General features: G+C 27.3%; 1 protein-coding gene across 3 annotated transcripts in view; it reads right to left on the reverse strand.

Moving 5' to 3' along the window:
• Positions 1-675: 675 nt before the first annotated feature.
• Positions 676-22,894, reverse strand: part of LOC132938978 (SCY1-like protein 2) — a 215,919-nt gene continuing 193,700 nt past the window's right edge. Inside the window, exons 12-17 of one of the 3 annotated variants that reach the window (XM_061005961.1) lie at positions 21,257-21,425; positions 20,793-20,974; positions 18,842-19,074; positions 14,101-14,118; positions 7,841-8,008; positions 676-3,029 (exon numbers count right to left, since the gene is read on the reverse strand). In XM_061005961.1, the coding sequence (XP_060861944.1) occupies positions 3,003-3,029; positions 7,841-8,008; positions 14,101-14,118; positions 18,842-19,074; positions 20,793-20,974; positions 21,257-21,425 (797 nt within the window). In that variant the 3' untranslated portion in view covers positions 676-3,002. Of the gene's footprint in view, positions 3,030-7,840; positions 8,009-14,100; positions 14,119-18,106; positions 18,176-18,841; positions 19,075-20,792; positions 20,975-21,256; positions 21,426-22,894 lie in introns of all 3 variants that reach the window. The other 2 variants (XM_061005960.1, XM_061005962.1) reach the window with 2 other exon arrangements.

Here is a 22,894-nt window from a genome sequence, read left to right on the forward strand (position 1 = left end):
TAATACAATCCTGCTAGCAATTGGTTACGAAACGACAATCTAAAATGTTTCAACTGCCATTATAACAATATAATGTTGGTGCATTGACCTCCCCAATGCACCAACTGCATTCATTTTCCCATCGAACAAGATATTGAAGTTGAAAATCAAACCATAATGACAACTTCTCTGACACAATAAATAAAAAAAATAAAAAACACACATCATTGTAAAATCAATACATTCGTCTCTTCGCTCAGAATCTAAAACTATATAATATTTATAAACTTTTGTAAATGCAGGTTATTAAATTATCTGTATCGAGATAAATTTCGTTATGTCTTATATATTATTTAGATACATATTTTAAGGGCTATATTAGTACAAAACACTGAGACTACCTACCCCAATACAATTTAAATAGCTGCAGTCCATACTTCATATAAAGCCAATGTATAAATGGGTTGTACATTTATCAATTGGTATAATATCAATTTTTATTGTTAGACACATAGTGGCGGTTATTGAGTCTATTCAAATTAAATCATTCTAAATAGCTTCATACGATATTGTATGATTAGAAAATTAAACTTTATTACATAGATGTGTAGTATTTATATGTTATAATGTCATAAAAGTCATCATCATGAGATAAATAACTATATATAATGAAAACGAGTAAATCATGTATCCATGTTAGATATTGATAATTAACTTTAATATAATAATATTGGAAAGTCAACAGTAGGTAGGTACATAAAATAATAGCTATAGTCTACAGGTACATAGAACGATTGAATAATGTATAATGCTCAAATGATTATTAACAATTATTTATGTAACACTTTATTTTACAAAATATTATTAAATATTAATATATTATGTGTATCGAATATCCATCATAAGGTGGAGACGTCCAATTATATATGTTTAATACCCATGTCCTTACTGCTGGACAGTGGCGTGCCCAGGAATTTTGAAGGGGGGATGTAATAACTAGTGAATTATGGTGGTAATTCCAAAGTCACAAATAATGTGTTTTTTTGGAAAATATATAGGAAATGCTATATAATATAGCAAATATTTTACGTTAACGTTAATTTATCATTTTAGCTCTATTATTATAATTTTGTATCAGTTCTATGTACCAATATAATATACTGACAATAATAATATTACAATAATATTAAATGTAATAATGATTTTAAACAAAAATATAATTCAAACGATCCACAAATAAATAATATTATATTTGATACTATAATAATATTATATAGTATTAATTTTTTTTATGATTTCTAAGTCTTATCACATTAACACATTTATAAAAGATTGTCTATAGATACATGACAAGATAAAATGCAGATTTTTAAAACAAGCTACTGATTGTCATTTTTACTTTCGATAGTACTGAATTTAATTAAGTAGACTAGAAATGAATAAATACATAATATATAGATACTTAATGTGCGCATGTACCTGAAAACTGAATATATAAATATATTATTTTAATTGATATCTATATATTATTAAATAATTAAGATAGAAAAATGCGTTGAGCAAAAGGTATTAAATTATTAAAATGAAGATATGTGTAAAAAACTAAGTGATAGTCTGCAGGTTATACCGTTCTATGTAATAATGACAACGGGACGTAGATAACTAAATGAAACAAAAGTATTTGATAAAACGTGACAATTATCATTTTATACGGGATATGCAAACGTATTTTTTTTTCATTTTCCTTTCTTAGAAGTTAATATACACAATTATATAATATCAAATATTCAAACATTGTAATTATATACCGATTATTTTATAGGTACTTTTAAGACAAGAGTTATTGAAATAATTAGCATAAAATATCTTTAAACATAATCGTACCTTTTATGCTATACAGTGTGCTTCAGCAGACTCTAGGGGGGCGACTCTCCATTAGGAATTTGTTAAATATTTTAAAAAATATATGTAAATATAAAAAAACAATATTTATGACAATTTAATATTAAAATTAATTATGATAGGCAAATGTTTTATAAATATAACAAGAAACGTAAGCAATTATGGTTGGACAGTCTTCGGCAAAGGAGGAAACATTTTTTTGTTTCCTTGTAGTTTGCTGGTGTTATAATTTTTTATTAGGTACATATTAATAAATTTGTCACGTAACGTTTGATTGAATCTAGACTTTTTTGATAAGCTATAAGTGGTAGCTAAACTATACACATATTTATATAGGAACATTAAAATTTTTTTTCAATTTTCTTTTTAACTCTCTCAAAAGGCCAAAACGTTCATCTACAAGAACATTGTACTTTTTTAATAGAGCCATATATTTTTAAAACAATATTTGGGCAGCCCTATCTTTTTAAAAAATAATTTTGACAAAATTTTGGCAATAAAATCAAAATTGACTCAAGTTTATGTCGATCTAATTAAAAATAAAAAAATTAATTTAAATGAAAATGTTTAAATGTTAGTAAACAATTTCGGATTATTCGAAAATATTAACTTTATCATTGTTAATTTTGTAATTAGATAAAAATTTTTTTATGCGCATGTGCGTACCAAAATATTCCAAAATTTTAAATTGTCTCCTAACGTGTATTTTAATACAACCTTTTACCTCCAGAAAACTGCATTTAAATTCAAGGTCACCAAAATGAAATATTTAGACTATCTCTTAGCTTGAACACACCGTATAGTATCTAATATAATAATAATAATAATACAATAAACATATAACTCGGTTCGTTGAAGAGACCGAAAAAAACAACAACAAACAAATCACACTTAACGAACAAGAATAAATTATGAATATAATGAAACTTAAGAATTATGACATTAATAATATAGTAGTAATAATAATTGTTGACGATTTCTAGCTGTAATATGATGATGTTGTTGATAGATGTACAATACTACAGTTTCGAGTTTGGCGGAACAGCTGTACATAAAACAAAGACTTAAACGGGACGTCGGACCGTTCAGTAAAATTTAAGCAATAAGTTGAGTACGACTTTTCACTTGTTGCCGCTAAACAGTTGGTACTGAAAATAACAAAGAAAACATTAAATTAATATTTTTATAGTGCATTGTATAACGTTTCTTATATACCTTAATATACCAATGGTATAATAAGTAGTAATATTATTACAAATCGTTCAATTTTTCAATAAAACTAGCAGGGTTCAGTTTGGTTCATACCAAACCAAATTATACATATCTAATAATTGTTGTTCGGTTTGCATATTGCAGTTAAATTTTTATTGAAAAATATAAATCGACCCTATTGCGGTAGGTACCGTAATTATTTAGTTCCTGTACGTCTTTTTTGTTATAAAACTAGGCTATTTTTGACACGCATAAAGTTATGTAAATTGGGAATTGTATTGAGATGAAAATGTAAGTGGAAATTAGGTCGAGAGCAAAGCGATCTGTTTTTTGTTTCAGTTGTAAAAACTTTTGACCACTCCTAATAAACTGAAATGACGCCATCGTGTGATAAATCTTATATTATATTAATAAGTATATTAAATCACAATTTTTTTTTTTAAAACGTCTATGTGTTTTCCTGAATATGAAATATTTGTTCTATGCGTAAATAATAATAAACATTAACTGTTACATTTTTAACGAACCAGCGAGTTCTATACATTATTATCTCGTCATAAATCGGAGTATTTTTGTTTTGTATATGGGTCAAATTATTTTTTCATAGTTAATATTAAAAACCTAGATATTAAATATTAATTTTATTTATTTTTATGAGTAGGTAGGTACCGGTGCACAATATTTTTTTTTAATAAATAATATTATAATAATAGGTATTCGACGATATGGTTGATTCCTACTCTGGAACAATAGTCACACAATTTTCATATTAAACCGAGTCGAATTGGCGTGTACATAAATATTAAAATATATAATTATATTTAGATTGGACATTGGCACTGCGTGCATTTTGTAGAGAAGATACCTATCGTTGAAACAATAATAATTATATAGTTATTCGAAAAACACATTATAAATGTTAAATTTAAATCAAGTTATATTATATTATAGGGCCGTGGTGTAGGGGTTTGGTAAGTTCCCACACGAAACATAGCAGGTAAGCGAGTACATATGTAAGTTCCCTCACGAAAAAAAATACGCCCGTACGTAAGTTCCCACACGAAAAAAAATACACCTGTACGTAAGTTAAGTTATTAAGACTTAGGAATGACAACTTAAACGAAATCGGTGTGGTTAAAATCTCATTTTGTTTGATCTAATAACACTTTACAATATAGTCATACTGTGTTAATAAAAATATACCAATATGTATTTTCCCATGTGTCGATAAAATTTAATGCATTATATTCTATCTACAATCATGATTGTTTTGTAGATAGTTTCATAGCTGAAAAACCAGAAAATAATAAAATAAATGAATTTTGCGATTATTTAGTAACTCATTACACCGAAGATACCAGTACGTTCCCCCCTAGTATTTGGGCTAGTGCTAGTTCTGATACAAGCCTTACTACAAACGCTTGCGAAAGTTTCCATTCTGAATTCAATTCAAATTTTTATCATCATCATCCTAATATATTCAAAATAATAGAAGTTTTAAAAATGTTTCAAACAAATACATATATAAAGATAAGAATATCAGAATTAAATAGACCTCAAAAAAAAAGTAAAAAAACAGAAGAAAAACAAAACTTTATAAATAATAAAATTTCAGATTATAACTTACAAAAAACTACACAGTATGACTGAAGTGTTTGAGCTATCGCAATAAACCTAATAAAATTTGATTTTTTCTATTATTATTTTTATTTATACATATACAAATATTATACACATTATATTATTAATTTTTATTATATATTATACGGACTAGATTCAATTCAAAATTGAATTGGACTTTTTTTTATAATTTTTTTTCGTGTGGGAACTTATCTACAAGTGTAATTTTTTTCATGTGGGAACTTGGATATCCAGGGGTAATTTTTACCTGCTATATCTCGTGTGGGAACTTACATTCACCCGTGGTGTATGCAAAAGCTACAATAAATGTATAAATATTATATATTTCTCAGCCACCTGGATTTTAAACTATTCAAATAACGTCTGTCTCGAAATATATTGTTTATAATAAACCTATCTATCTATAGTTGTATTATCGAGTTTATTGTATATATCGGCCAAAGGTTGAATAATATAACCTCCGTGGGTAAGTAGTAACTTTAGTAAGTACCTACGCAAATGCATAATTATTATAATCTAATTTCTGTAGAGCTGACTATGCGATAATAGTAAGAGGATCGATTTCCGGACGTGGCAAACAATAATAATATCTACCTACCTACTTTACCTAGTATAATATTAATACTTCATCATGCTGTGTGCTAGCCGAGTGCATTTAATATTTCGTTTAAATTATTAATAGTATTTTTGTTTTTTAAAATCATAATAAAATTCAATAAACCTGCGGAGTACTGCAGCGTGTTCTAGGGACAACGCCATGGTATACGGTGTTTTCATTAATTTAACCTTTCAGCGTGAATAGGTATAATTATAATAATATAATAGACTTAACGGATGAGGACTATGGCATTTGGAGCAGAATTAATATTATCACTTACATAATGAGGTTTTAATTGTAATATAAGTACCTAGCTAAATGTCACTAGATGTGTTTATATAAAATTCAGAACTCAATCAAAATATGTATTGATACTACTGATAACAATTCTCTGAATTCCGTATTCTCTGTAAACAATCTTTACATAATTATTATTTTACACTAACTATCGAGTACAAAGTGGGTAGTGGTTTCCAATGGTTAGGTCTTATGGAACGCCAACCGTCTGAGCTAGAGTCCTTAAATCTTTTAAAGCTCTTTACTTGGCTCTAGTTAGATCCATTTTGGAGTATGGTTCTAGTTATTAGATCGATCACTTTAATTCAGAATTCGTGTCACTTGAACGAGTTAAAAACCGATTCTTGTAATGCCTTTAAATTAAATGCCCCTCTGAAACCCAAAAAACTACATGGCTCAATTCATTTGTACAACTCAATTTGTTCATAACTCGATCAACCGCGACATTAACTCTCCGTATTTATTAAATCATTTCCAGTTTAAAGCATATTATTATTATCACAGATTTTTCCCACTTTTTACATTTAATCTCATACAACTAACTTAAAAAAAAATCCATATTGATCAGAATCATGCTGACTTTGATTTCTTTTCAGATCAATTAAACATGATATCTATGTGTCACTTAAAGTTCTAATACACTATATTTTATTTTATAATTATTATTTTTAAATTGTCTGTTATTACTTCAACTAATATCGCTAATTATGTATCTTTGTCGATGTTTTATTTTTCATCTACCTAATACATTACTTTATAATAGAGTTATTATAAAGGGGTTAGCGTTTGTTTTATTCAATTTAATAAATATATTATTATATAATTATACATATCTAAGCCAATCTGCAGTCAAAACCAATTATCCCGTGTTAAAAAAATCACCAGCCTGACAATGTGTTGTGTCAAGAACTCAAGAATATAGTATATAATATATGTATTATAATATGAATACACATATTATAGGAAATTAATCAAAGATGTTCACAATGGCACAACTTTTCATAATACCTTGAACCCCTATAGGCTATAATTATACTTGCGATGACGCGAAGTTACTTTGATTAAGAGTCATACGGTGGAAGCGGAGGAAAAAGCAACAACGACTGACGACCACGTTTTCCTGGCTTAAGCCAGATTCTCACTATACCATTTTGTGTTGAGTTCTATATATTAAACAAAATATTGGTAACACATCACCAAAAGGTTGAACTCCCTATATTAACCATAAATAAATTAAAAGTGAATTGTCTGAATCTCCCTTAGTCTTATTGAAAATAACATATTAAGAAATATAATATGGATAATTGGAAAATCTAGGATTTCTTTACGTTTATCAGGCGTTTTGGAAAATTACTGGAACTAACGAACATGTGATTCTTGGGTTTCATAAGGTTTGCCTACTTTTAACCGTGTATAAGCACTTGTCACGGTCTGAAGTAGACGACCAGAGTGATACTGAAATCACACAAATATAAAATCATTTTTTTCTTTAGTTTGTGATTATCTTTAAATAAAACTCATATATGTACATATAACTTTATATTTTACATAGCTTACTAGATCTCTGCCATTTTACCTATAAGATGCTCGTGCCATGTGTTATAATTTCTTAATTTAATAAAATTACCCCTAGCGGCCTAAAATATTATACACTATCGATAGACTATGCCAGAAATATTTTTTTAGATATCTAAACAAGTTTCCTGCATAGTATCTAAAGTTTAGATTCTAAACAATTTTTGACTCAAGATTTTTGCTAAAACGATTTATTTAATTTAATTTATCTGATCGTTTTATAACTGGTATAGAAATCTCAAATCACCTTCAATTCTGTATTCGTTCCAATACTGATTAGTTCGATTATTTTCATACCAAACTTGCATTTTAGGAAGATGAACGATCGTTACATCTGTATCTTAACCACGGTGAGACTGACCCCACAAGATTATATTGTATACCTTAAATAAATATATGCACTAACGTAAAACTTTATATTATACATCCACCTTCAGTAGATAAATATCTATAACTGAGAATTGTATACTTGTATCTATACGCTCTCGGAACTATTGTTGGTATTTGAGTTTCACGCATCTCGAATACCTATGTTTAATATTATTTTGACGACTTATACAAGCGATATTGAAATAATAATAGTTTAAATTTAGGAAACACTATAGTACCTATATTATATTATAAAAATATTCTTACCGGATTTTGCAAAGTGGATAACTGTTTCACCACACCGGAACCTAGTTGTTGCAGAATGCCAGTACTAGAATTATTTGAACATGTACTCTGCCTCCTTGACCGGATGCTGTTCATACTGGAGCTGAGCAAGTATGGCACGCTGCTACTCGTGTTTGGCATGCTACCACCCTTAAAAATCGTAAAAGATCATTCGTTTAAGTATGTAGTATGTACCCGATGTTCTGACACACATACACACAGACACACACTTAAGTAAGTTTTGCCGAGCGTTGTTCTGTTAAGATAATATTAATATAAAATAAATAAAAAGTACTTAAACTGCAATCTACTTTCATTATAAAAAATAAAGTATATAAGATAGTAGATAACACTAAGATAATACACTTTTTAAATTTCTATTGGAAAGATTGTCGAATATTTATGTCAATCTTAAAATGTATGATATTGTCTTCATTAAATTTAATACCCAAGACATTTCAAACAAAAATCTTTGAAAAAATAATATAATATATCGTACCTATTAAATTATAGGTAATGATAAAAATATAATAATATAAAATGCACAACCCAGTATAATTATTTAAATTCTAATTGTACCTATACAATATTTGAAAAAAAAATTAAAAACTTTTAATCATATTTGAATTTTAGTAGTTCTAAAAAATGTATACCTGCCTAGTATAAAAATTGTGATTTATAACCGATGTACGATACAACATAACCTACATTGGTACCGAAAAGATTTATTGGATGCATAGTGATTTACCTTTTGCACGCGTAGGTGCACGTGATTTGTTTATAGTGAAAGGTAGTTTATTTTAAACTGTCTAAAAGCTACGATTGTGAGTTTATTGTTTATTGTGTACCTATGTTAATATATTATTTTATTGATCAGTGACACAACACGAACTAAATAAGTTTTACTTGTATAAAGATATGAATAATAGTTCAACACAAAAACTTTAAAATATTTTATCCAGTTCCTAAAAAGTAGCAGCAATAATGATGATATCGTAGATGTTTTGGTAACTGTTTATTATTGCCTCTACCACCAAGTGACATTATATGTCAACAGTCTTTAACATAAAGTCTAAAATGTCGATATTCATGATCGATTTATCTTAGATGTAAATCAGTCTAGTATATTATGAACTATTTATGGAAAAACGGTAATCATTTTCGTAAAATGGTGGGGGGGGGGGGTAGGTCAAATTGTTTCACCACAAGGACAAACAAATACAATAAAAAAACTCAGCTTTGAAATGGATAGAATGAAAAATTTACACGTTACTATATTATATACACGAACCCAAAGTCTGACTTTTAACAAACTATGGTCCATAGTTTGTATGGTCTGTGATCGAACTTATTGTCTTATTGTGTCGGGTGAAGCACTCCGATAACATAATATGTATATAATTTAATCCTCTCCCATAAGAAAATTGTATGTACACCACTTCTACTTATAACATTTAAAATAATTGTACCTCACATTAAATGTTGATCTTGTTAGTATGTTTGTCGGCGTGTTGGTCTATTGCATATTATGCCATTTAAAGTGCGTATCTTATCTTAGAAACGTTAAACTAGCTTATTTTAAAATATTGATAAAAAAGTAATATAATTCATTATTCCTCGCAATTTTTAATACTGGAATTCAATTTTTACTACAAAAGATATGTTTGTTAAAACAAATAAAATGTGTAATACCTACATTTATGTATCATGAAATATTTATTATTAATTATGCTTATACTATTAACTGCTAAACAGTTCATTGTTATTATATTTCAATTGTATTTATAAGCATTTTAATGGAACCTATATAAAAAAATATCATAGTACAACAAATTGTGTGATTCATATTACTGTGCAGTGGCAATAATAAACAAGTACTGATGATTTTATTATATTTTAGTTGAATATTTGGTAGATTCCTAACGAGATATAAATAGGTACATACATAATAAACATAATTTGACAAAATATAATATTTTAAAACACTTTTGGATTAATCAAATATTATTCGGTTCAAGTGTTACGAAAAAAATAAAAAAATACTATATATTACATATATTAATTATATTTCAATAAAATATGTGACAGGAAATATAAGCTCTAGATATATATTTTGTGAAATGTTTATAATCGATTATTTATTTATAAAATCAAAATTCTAAGTACATAAATATTAATATTTAAGCTATCCAAGTTTGAACGAACGATCGTGAGAAAATATTAAAACGATAATTACATACCGTGTTACTAAAAAATAATTATTATAGTTATAATATTTATATTATTGTAATTGAAATAGACCTTATTTTAATATTGTCTCATTAGTATAATAAATACCAATATTTACTTAGTTTCTAGTTAAAATTGTTTAAAATACTTGGTATTACATTATTATTTCTATTTGATAACTACCTTACACACAAATTTACTTTATAATTGTAATTTCTATAATTTTATAGTTTTAATTTTAACTACTCATAAAATGGTGATTCGGGGGTTTTAAACTCTGCTCTAGGGGTTGGTAAGTTTTGGCCTGAACTTCCAAGTCAATTTTTTATTAAACATAAAATTCTACTCGAAATGAACAGGTGATAAAGAGTTAATATTAATAATAACTATAATAATGACTTGAGTAATTATTGATCGATCAATATTTTTTGTTAAAATAATATTAAAAAATATTATTATGTTAAAATTGTTTACCTCGTTAACTGTATCTCCTCAATTTACGACAATGATTATTTAAATCCTTTCAGTATTTCAACACTCCAATTTTTCAGCATTTATTTTATCCCACTATGAATTTATACATATTATACTAGGTCAATTTAAATTAATACAGGAGTAACTTTAGACGATTATTGTTATATGGAGGTGGCCGTCACTAAAGCTACTCTCCCCCTCATGGATACCTGCCTGACTCAATTTCTATCTATTTTAATTTGTATAAGTTCATAATATTATATGAATGTAAAATTAGAGATAATAATAGTATTAAAGATTGATAAGTATATTGGGGTCTGGTACGTTATGTCGTTGTGTGGGTCCTTACCTTCGATGCATTTAAGTAATAATACGATGTTAAATATAGTAAATTATCGAAAATCGACAAATTATTATTGTATTTGATACTTTTCTTTAATATTCTTGAATCAGAAATCTGTTGACTCCATTATATAAAATATTACAACCAAACTCAATATTTAACACGTTTGCAACACATTTTCAAACAACAAGTCAACACTTGGGCGGAATTTAAAATAATGTATTTTTTAAATCTAATTTTAAGTCTGTGTTGAATTTATCATGAACCGTCTTGTTGCTTGCTAATTTTTTGTGGAGTAAATATAATCACATTTGTTCAATGATAAATATTTAAATAAATGAATTACACAAACAAAATATGACGTTTTATCTAAACATAAAGTATCTATCTACTAGTAACCGTACAAATATAAATTGCGTTGCGTATAAAATTAAATTATTTTTAATTATTCTCGAAAGTTTGATAATTAATACTTGTGTCAATTTTTCAATTTATCTATAGACGTCACAGTGGTATTGAAATAATTAAACCTACACATAATATATTTTATAGTATGAAATTAATAATATTATTGGACGAATATCATATCATTATAGATCTATTAGTTCTGTGAGTTACAAGTAAAATACCTATTATTTGAGATTCTTTTGCAAAATTTTGTAACATGTAACGCGTAGGCACCAATGCAAATCTTGGGACTTTTCATTCAATCTAAATAACATCCTAAAAGTCGGAAAAATTGATCACACATTCACACACAGGTAGGTGAATACACATAGGTATAAGGTACATTAATTATATATATATAAGGTTCATTATATGTATATATGTAAACGAACACTAATAATCTTCACTTTAAATTGAATTCCATTTGGTGTGAAAAATGATCTTAGACCGGCAAAAACTATTATTGTAGGTAACTGAACGTTTATGCCGGTAAATAACTTGGAAGCCCGCTGGGCCAAACATTGTGTTTTGTTATCGAATTGTTCGAGGTCCGTTACACAGTGCCACGGTGGTTTATGGACATCGGTTATTAGGTGTTGGTAATTTCATTACATTCTGGATTTCAAAATTACCGAGGATATAAAATTAATGTTCACACATTTTCGCAAAACCATTTTGAGACTTAAACGTCACACAAATAAACTACTGACTAACCTACCAACATAATATTCAGATCACATATAAACGTATAATAATCTGAATAATATTATTATATTATAAGATTATTTACTATTCATGTATAAGTAGATAAGTAAAAATGAATGTTATGGTTGTGACTATTCATTGAAGTGATACAATTGTGAATAGGAAATAAAACTATTTATAATTCAACAAAATTTCATAATTTTAACTACATATAATATAATTATGCAACCCATAATAAGTTTTGCTTACATTTTTGATGATTTGAATGCATAAATATTTTATGTACAACGTTTAAAAACATTATAGTTCCGGTATTATATTTGTATGTAATTTATAATTACTCTGCTTTACGGTATAACCTAATTTATAGTTTCAGCATTGTAACACCTAACTAGCGGCAACATTTATATAATAATATTATACGTCGCATTAACCAATCTGATGAATTTAAATCGAGAACAGTACGCTTTTTCCTGAATATATCCAAAATATGATATTCTGATAAGTTATTTTACAGACTTTAAAATGTAGGATCACTTCACATTGATTTTTATATTTGGCAGTTACAACTAACAAAGTTACAATAGTTACAACTTCAATGAATGTACACAAATTATACATTATATTGTCTTGATGTATTCAAAAAAGTTGATAAAAATAGAAAAAAAAACAATCAAGTTTTAAAATTATTTAGATCATAAATCATCATATTTACATTTGAAATATAAATTATAAAACAAAGAGCGAATTTGTATTTTTAATGTTAGCTATGTTGCTTTGTATTTGTATTCATTTAAGGTACATATTCCAATGTGTATAAAAATAAATAATATAACAGGAAAATATTTTGATATTTAACTAGAATTCATGAGAAAAGATGGAACCCATTGACACTACTTCAAAATGATTATGAACTTACAAAATAAGGTTGGGTATAAATAGATATTTAAAGATTATTTAGACATTCACTGCTATGTATGTAATACCAATGGAACTTGTTAAGAGGAAGTACGAGAGTTCATTTTTTTTTATCTGGTGAATAAGTCTATTGGCTTTCCTAGGTGGATTTAAATTGGGTAGAGAATATTACTGGGTCTATTTGTCATATTGAAACTATCATAAAACTATTGTTTAAATACTTAAAAAAAATATATAATAGGTATTATATATTGTGTTGCATTAAATATATTACTTTTGATTTTAGAATAGTTCTAAGTCTTCTAATTTTAATTCAAAAATAAATAAATGTATTGATTAAATGTCAAGTATTTGATGGTTATATACTTAATAATATGTATTATAATATATTATAAACGAAAAAAATATTGTAAAACAGTTAGAAGCAGCTCAAGTTGATAAAATATAAATCGTAAATTGTATAGATAAATTTTTTTATTTAGATACTGGAAATCGTTTAAGAGTAAAGTGAAAAAAATACACAGTCTAAAATATTATCTTCTTAATAATTATAATGTATTTTCAAAAAAGAAAATTTGTTCCCAACACATGTAATAATGATGTGTTATTATTATTTTTAGTTTATTTACACTTAATAATTGTGTCTGCTACTAGGTTAACTCAAAAGTAATTAAGTAAGTTGTTGTTAATTTGCCACTTGCAGCTCTCATTTTGCCGGAGGTGTATAAATAGTTTTTTCTTTTAATTTTCTCGAAAAAAATACCAGGAAATTCGATAAATTAACTTTTTTAAAAGTACCATAGCATGTATATTCTGTTTACAAGCAATGAAGGTTTTACCATAAACTTTTTGACCTCTTTAAAACTAAATTTAAAGAGATTTCCAGGAAAAACATAGGTATAGTAAAACAGTAAAAACAAAACAAATAGTACCCGTTCCACTTAGAATCTTATAATCGAGTCAATAGTCAATACGACGCTATGAATATTTCATTATTCGACTAAATTGCAGTCATTTACCATTGACTGCAATAAGAAAGTATTTCATAAATGTATTTTAAAGCAGATTACTTTTTTTCAGTGATGCGTTTAATTATTTTAATGAAAATCAACTTAATAATACTCACAATCATGCTCCGTGCAAGCTGTACTCCGCGTAAGTTGCAATCAAACAATAAAACAAAATATAAAAAATAACTCAAAATTGTAATAATAATTTAAAAGCATTGTTAATATTGTTAAGATTAAATAATATTTATCACAGTACTATATTATTGTAAAATATAATATTGAATAATAATAATATTTTACATTACTGGTAAAGTGTAACACGGCGTTACATACTGGCAATATCAATACATTGGTGCTTATAATATTTTATTAAAATAGGGACTAAATATTCGTCTACTGACTTTCTAAGTTCTGTATTTTTTTTGTTTCTTAAGGAATTCGAAATGGCGTTAATATTTTGTCAAATGCTATAAAAGAACATTACACGTATCGCATGTATGGATATAATAACGTAATAAAATAGTTTGTCCCAAAATGGATTTATTGCATTGCTAAAAAAATAAAAACGTTTGCGTGTATAAAATTATTATTGAAATATTATGTAATTATTTTTATTGTATACATTTAAATGCTTAATGTTAAAACTGACTTATTTTAACACACATTTTCGTATAGGAAATATTGCGTAAATATTATAACGTATGATAAGATTATAAAATATTGTAAAAAAATAAGGAACATTTAAATATTGTAGGTACCTATATGGAAAATGTATTAACGTGCATCACTTGTTATATTTATTAATATTATTCACTCAACTGCAAATTTAAGAATTATTAATTTTTCTAAAAATGAAATAAGTAATATTTATGTACTATAAATACGATTGTATGGTATATTATGATTATTATTTTTTTATTAAAAATTCAAGTTTTGAAATTTAATATTTTAATTAAAAATGTATTTGTAACATTTAATATATACCAGGTATTTAAAAAGAACGTTCGATGTTCTCATTTTTTTTCAAATCTTAAATAACATTTGTTCAGTGAATAATTAATAATATATATGGGGGACGAGGTGGCCGAGTGGTCTAACGCGACGGATTCGGCACAGCCGGTCCGAGTTCGATCCTCGACCACTGGGCGGCATTTTTCTCCGTGCAAGTCACGGTGTCCGGAGAACAAGTGCCGCCATCCCCCCACCCCGGGGCATGGCAGAAACCTACGGGTGCCCCATTAGAAATTCTGCCAAACACAACACACACGTGTACCAACCTACCCAATATAAAAAAAAAACCTACCAAACCTACCCAATATAAAACCTACAGTGCCCTCCCCACACCCAATGGCCTATGTTGCCGCGGGTTACCCAATAAAAAAAAAAAAAAAAAAAAAAAATTAATAATATAATGTTTAGATATAGTATTAAAAGAATAAATTGTACTATAGTACCTACTGATCTTAGTATACCTAGTATAATTTACAACAATTGAATAATTGAATTTTTACGAATAACCATTAACCACTACCTACCAACTATTCTTGTGGTATAATAAAATTAAAATTTTATAAAATAGTTGAAATATTAAATATAATATATTCTAATATAATAATTACAATTCAAAATTTAATTTTTGGTTAAATCTAAAATAATGTCATAGAAGAAAAATCGAATAACTATAGGATTGGTATAAGACTAGCACCTATCTACGAATGAATGATGATATGAATATTGATGATGATCAAATAGTGTTTAAAATAATACACAATAATACATTTCTTTGTAGTACATTTTATTATTGCAGTTTTAATGTAATGAACCACTTTTAGAACCTGTAACGCTGCAAGCTGTTGATTATCATGTAAATTAAATTGCTTACATTCGTTAATTAATTTCTGTTACCAGAATGAGTATAATAATATAACGTATAAGGTGTAGTTATTTTATAATATTAAAATAATAATCATAATATATTTCTGGTGTATATGATTGACAGACTCAAAGAAAACTTTATAAATATCAGTCATAAAATTAATTAGTTTAATTAAAGAATGTAAACGTTCCAGGGAATTAATTTATAGAACTATTATTAATTGTAATATTGTTACAATAACCGAATAAAATTAATTGTATTGTATACGTCATACAAGGTTATTTAAATGTATAACACATTAACACACAATTATAATTATTGTATGTTTTGATAATTTTGGATACACTATAGAATGGTATTAATATAAATAAATTGGTTTTCCAATTTTAAATTTAATAATATTATATAAATCGTAAATTTGAGGACATGGTATTGTAGATTTGAATAACAATGTGTTCGTATGTATTAAATATTAGCCAATAGGTATACATTTTAAATTATATAAAACAAAAAAGTTAAATATGTATAATGATAAGCGCAAAAAGCTTCTTACCAATAATATAAAAATCAATACAAAGCAATGATATTTAAAGAAACTTGTCATTTTCAAAATGAAAAGACCAAAAATACAATAGGAAAACATTTCTTCAAAACACGATAGTTCTTGAATGTTTCACCAGGTGTATTATGTTATTTTCTTGAAAGTATTTTTTACAAATAATTTCATTTCATTTCTTCCGACGTAATCATTGAACTCCAATGAAAAATTACTATTTATTACTTAGTACGTACAACTGGCTAAAAAGCAGTACATATACATCGAATAAAAGTAGAAAAAAATCAGTGTAATCAAGTTGTACGTACTTATTACCGGTAAGTTCTAACTAACGTCAAAAGCGAAAAACAAAATAGTAAAACAAAATTAAAATAAACGACCCATCGTGTATTCTTTTTTAAGTGAACAGTGTGGCATATCAAAATAGTGTTTGGTTAAATTCTTCAGCATTCTATCCTCCATTTAATTAAGGTAAATGACGGATGATAACTAGTCCTTGTGACTTATGTAATACGTTGTATATTTATATTTATTATAATGATCAAATCTAATAATTTTATGGTTAAAAACGGGATTTTTTTTTTTTGGTATAGCATTATTTCTAGTGTAAGCTCTGAAAATGGATTTAAAAGTAAAATCAAATTTTCAATAAGAAAATAATTATTCTAAATATTATGTTATTATATTTTTCAACAATAAAATACAAATTATATTCTGGTAGATATATTTTTTTTTAATAATGTGTGGTTGATAATTTATTGTTTTTCTCTAAAAAATAAAAAAATAAATAGTTTAAACATGGGTAGCTATCATTATACTATTTGACTGGAGCGTGCATTTAATGCAAATTAAATTTTGTTTCTGACCAAGCACAAAGTGTGTTGAACTTAAAATAGAATTTTTATTTGAATTTTTTCGGAACGATGTAGTTTTGAAAAAAAAAAATATAAGAATGAATTCAATTTGATAATAATTCAAATTAAATTACAACCCCACCTCCCCATCGTAAATGTAACAAAAAAATACTAAGAAAAAAATTAAATATTATCATTTATTTTGCTTTGCCATTTTATTTTTATCACGGGTTATGCATTTTACTTATGTACCAGAAAAACTGCACAACGCGGTCTGACAAACGAAATTTTCGTCACATGCAGGCATATTACATATTATATAATGATTGGTCATTTTATTTACGGCTTGCTTCAAAACCAAAACATGCATATAATTGAAATAATACAAATAGATTATTTTTAACCTTTTTTATTAAAAATCATGGAATTATTGTTGAAAAAACTACATCAAATATTATAATGTTTATAAAGAATTTGATTTTAAGGCATTTAAATGCACGCTCTAGTTATCAACATTTAAACATGCTTACAATTTAGAGATAGGCACATAGTTTCCAATTTCTAATTTAATTATTTTGATTTTGGGGGGGAGTGGGGCTCTCATAATATTATTATTATACGAAGAATGATATTTGAAATAGCCCATCCGCCATTTATCTCAATTCATCTCACCCTCTTTATATATAAATTAAATAAATTATAAAATAGAAATATTAAATTTAATCATGCTGAGCGAACGCATATATAGGCCTGGCGTTCAAAATAAAGTATACACTGACAGCGGACACCGTTTAATGCAACACTCATCGGCTTTCTCATTCGTTATAATGACTTACATACGTCGATGATGGCACCGACAATGTGGACCCATCGTGTCCGTTAATCGGTCTGAAGTACTGATAGCCCTGCGCAAAAAATCAATTTAAAAGCTCGCCTGACACATATAATCACATATCAACCACAGCAAGCGCGTCATCAAAAACAAAAAAAATGTCAATACGCCGAAAATACAATAATATTACATCAAATTAATATCATCGTTTTCTGGAGAACAAAAAAAATATTTAGGCCAGCATATAACATAGAGTAACTCACAGCGTTATTGGTTCGTTTGTATAATATTACGACGGCCCGTCATTCTATACAGTACCTACTTGTCGTATATTATAATAATAATATATGACATATAATTTAATATATTATTATATATAAAATGCAACGGCAAGCGACTTGCACTAAATCGAAATAAATACCAACAAGTGATAATAATATATACTATCGTATAATATAACAGTAACATAATAATGATCTAATAAAAACTAATGACATATGATGATGATGATGTATCGCATAATATTATAACGTGTGGTCAGACGCGCACTATAATATTATCTACCTACGCTGTTTTTTTTTTTTTGTCGTTTTTGATAACAATAATAATATCATATCATATTATCGTCCCGCGTTAAATATAATAATATTATTAATAAATGATTTATATAACATCAATATTATTCTACATCGCTACGTCTATGTCTACTAATAACTATGAAAACGACAGTGATAATTACCGATGGCGGTGACAGGTTGATGGTGGACCCGCGGCGCTCGACGTTGGAGTGTCTCCGGATTGGCAGACCGGTGCCGACCGGCGTGCTTCCGGGCGAAGAGGCACATGACGGCGCCACGCGGATTTTCGGCGTGTTCAACATGTTGTCAGACAGCCGGCGATTCGGAAACGAACTGACTACGCGCAAGAAGTTGCTGTCGGAACCGGAAGGCGAACCGCCGAACCACCAGCTACCTGTTGGACACGGAAACGAAAATCGGCGGTCGTCTTTGTTATTATTTAACACATTTTTTTTAAGGCTTCGACGACTACGGATAGCCGTTCAGCTACATTGAAACTAAATACAATATTATTACTTAAATCTTAAATCGTATGCCAATTTATGAAAATTAGTTACAATCTTATTTTTATTTTGTCCAGTCTAATAATTTCAGACGTTTATTTGAGGTATTATAAATGTTTGTAACTTCTCAACTTTTCTGGTAGAAATTTTATTTAGGATTACGTACGAGATATGACGCTTACTTATGATGAGGTAATAAGCACTTACAATTAGTGGATCTAAAGAATTGAAATAATAAATATGAGATAGGAATATTTAAAAATAAAAATATTTTCGGAATAACATGTGTATTTTTTTTGTCAAGCCGCTTTTTATGGCAAAATTTATTTTTACTTGGGTGTGGAAATAATAAAAATAGTACAATACAATTCAATATTTTAAAATTATTTATTACAACTAATTCAATTTGGACGGTACGGTAAACCATGTAGGTACTTGTGATTATTCTAAATTGTCAGGTATTCTGAATTCCGCATTTTCCAGTGAAATTAAAATTATCACCGTAGAAGTTTCATTTTTGTTGTTAAAGGTAAAATATTCGTACTCGTTGAGTTTAATTTTTAAAAAGGCACCGACGGTGGAATTCATAATATATACCCGTAAAAATAACCAATTAACCAGAAAAAAAACAACACTAAGAAAATATAAATATTTTTATAAAATTTAGTACCTTCCCAGCGATTTACCCAAATAGTTTAAATTATTTAAATCCGGCAGTCTATCATGGAACCATATTAAATCATTTTACCGGTAAAATATTATCGGTGTGTAAACGACATAGGATATATAGCTGATTATGAAATAAAATATTTAATTTTTTCTATTATAGAATTAACCTAATATACAATATCAAGGAGAAAAAGGTAAGAACCAAAAGAAAAATAATATCGGAGCCGAGTATATTCAGTTTTCTCAGTAAAAATGTTTGCCTCTGAGTACTGAATAGTAAAAAAAAACATATCTAATGCCTTAAAGAATTTTTTCCTCCCTACTTTACAGGTTTGCTTTGTGACAAGACTATGAGTCCGACTAATTAATCCGATCCCTAGACGTTCTTATTTTAGAAAAGATTTCACTATGATATTGTGATAATGTGATACCATTGAGTCTAGACTATATCTACCCAGATCTGCGCAGCTCTAAAAATATTATGATGATTACATTTTTACAGCCAATAAAAGAAACAGAAAAAGAAAATTAACTTAAGTATTTTATGGATGCGGAAAATGGTGGGAAATTTTCTAGAACAACTTGGCTTATCTTTAAGGCAAGATTTAATATGTTAGCACGCTATGACGTTGCAATTATTATTAAACCAGACGTCATTACAGCCGAATGGATTTTTCATCGCGAAGAAATTCGATATAATTTTGCTTCACTTGACATTTTCTTATCTGACGCTCTATTATTTGTGACCTATTTGAGAACGAAAACCGGATGGATCAATGCACATAGGCTTAAAGTCATAATTTCATTTAAAAACGATGACACACGTGAAAAACAAATTATATTATATAAACTATTATAGGTACTTATTCAACAATCACTGAGCTTATTTATTTTTTAATAGCTTACTTTATATTTTTTGTTTATTGATATTATAACTTACCCGCTGAATTTTTTCTAACCATATCCTCAGCACTTGACGTTTTTCGCGTTTCAATTTTCAAGTTTGGTATGTTGAAGTTTTGTGCATGCATGTTGTCAGAACTGTATAAATGTCTTAAAGGCCTGTGTCTGTCTGGGCTCTGCATGGATATTGTATCCAATTTGAGTTTATTCCGTTGGTTTCTAAAAACAATAGACATTGTATTTCATGTTTACTACTCATAAAGCTGCACAATATATCATACTAATAAAATGAATTAAAAATTAAAAGACAGGGCAAAAAATAAGGAGAAAATAATTTTTTTTGTTCAAAATCAATTATTTTATTTACAATATTGAAATATAGGCCTTTTAAACTTAGTTTAATTAAAAGATTTTAATAAAAAAATTTATTATGATTTATTAACTTGTACATTTAAATAATTAAATTAGGAAACTACGAAATGCATAATATTCATTATTCACCTGTCAATCTGTTCCAGCATGTCTTGTAGAACTTCAATAAGGGTTTGGAATTGCTCTAAATTCAAACCGGGATTCATTGTGTGTGGAATCAGCGTTGGCATAATTTTCGTTGCTATCATATTTACTGATAGACCGTATTTCTTGTCACGCAAAATTATACTGTATATAACTGAAAAATATGATTGGTCTTCACTGTTTACATTCGCATAAAATGTAATTATAAGAGTTGTACTGTGGGTTATCCGTGAAACAAAATATTTAAAATCAATAAAATGGAATTGGGTTGAGTAGTTGAGATTAAAATCACGAGGCGTATAATATATTATATGTGAATATATATAGTATGTATTTTTTTCCTATACGCTCACTGTAAATAATAATAATCCATATTTTTGAAGTATAGTGCGCATTATTTTATATTGTTCTCGTTAATAATTTCTACACGTTTCGTATGCCATGTTGTTAAAATTATAAGCCCTGTGTGTTTAATACGCTGCAGATGTATTCAATATTGGAACTTATAAGCAAGTCACTATAATTATTATTTACAAAGAATAAATTACATCATAAACTGCAAAAATTGTTTTATTTATTTGTACATCAATGAAGTTTTATTTCGAGAGTGTTATAATTCGTATAATGTTCGTAATATTTCGATGTTAACACAATTTGAATAATGTTATGGTGAGGTGATGTGACAGGAAACATGCTGAAATGTCGTGAAACAATATTGATAATGGTATATCTGCACAGGAAGAATCAACTGACGTAGAAGGAACTAGATAATAATATCCTATGTCTAAAGCAGAAAGACAGAAATGTGAGATATGAAAATGATGTGTCAAAATGTTACCACTCCGTTGCTACCTACTCCGTTAAACTTTAATAATTGATTCACGTGCCGAATACTACGTAGGTCAAATAGAAAAGTTAAAAATTACACTTGTGTATCATTAATTTACCGTTATAGGTTAGGTATGCCTATCGTATATTACATTATAAAATGTTAGCGAATCACATTTTAAATTGTACACATTATATAACATAGTACACCTTTCATAAAGATTGTGAAAAATAACAAATATTACAAGTATTAAATATTTCATACCAAATAAAGTTTTTAATTTAGGTGGATTGCAATTTATATTATTAGGAAGGCTATTTTAACGAAATCGTTAAAAATATTTAAACATATTTGCTTAGGTTCATTTAAAAATGTACATCAAACTACCAAACTTAATAGTATGTGTTAATATATCTGTATTCAACCAATTCTCGATGTTTGAACATTCTTTGCCATATAAACATATTATTATATAACATATTTTTAATATTTGTATTATTATTATTACTATTTTTTATTTTTATTTTTTACTTGACAATTTAACGTATTTTATCATTTTTATAGAAGAATAAACTCGGAGAATAAACCAGCAGTGAATGATTGCACTGGATAGTTAGGATTAGGCCAAATAAAAACACGCCGTTGTAATTATTATTTATTCGCAAAAAATATCGTTCGTATTTGTTCTGATCTCGGTGGCATTAGCTTTCAACATCAATTTATAAAATCATTAATACCAAAAGGGTAAAACGAGTGCGTTTTCTTAAGAAGAGTGTATAATTGAATTACTGTAC

This window comes from Metopolophium dirhodum, chromosome 2 (assembly GCF_019925205.1).
Source record: "Metopolophium dirhodum isolate CAU chromosome 2, ASM1992520v1, whole genome shotgun sequence".
In the NCBI taxonomy this organism is placed as follows: Eukaryota; Metazoa; Arthropoda; class Insecta; order Hemiptera; family Aphididae; genus Metopolophium; species Metopolophium dirhodum.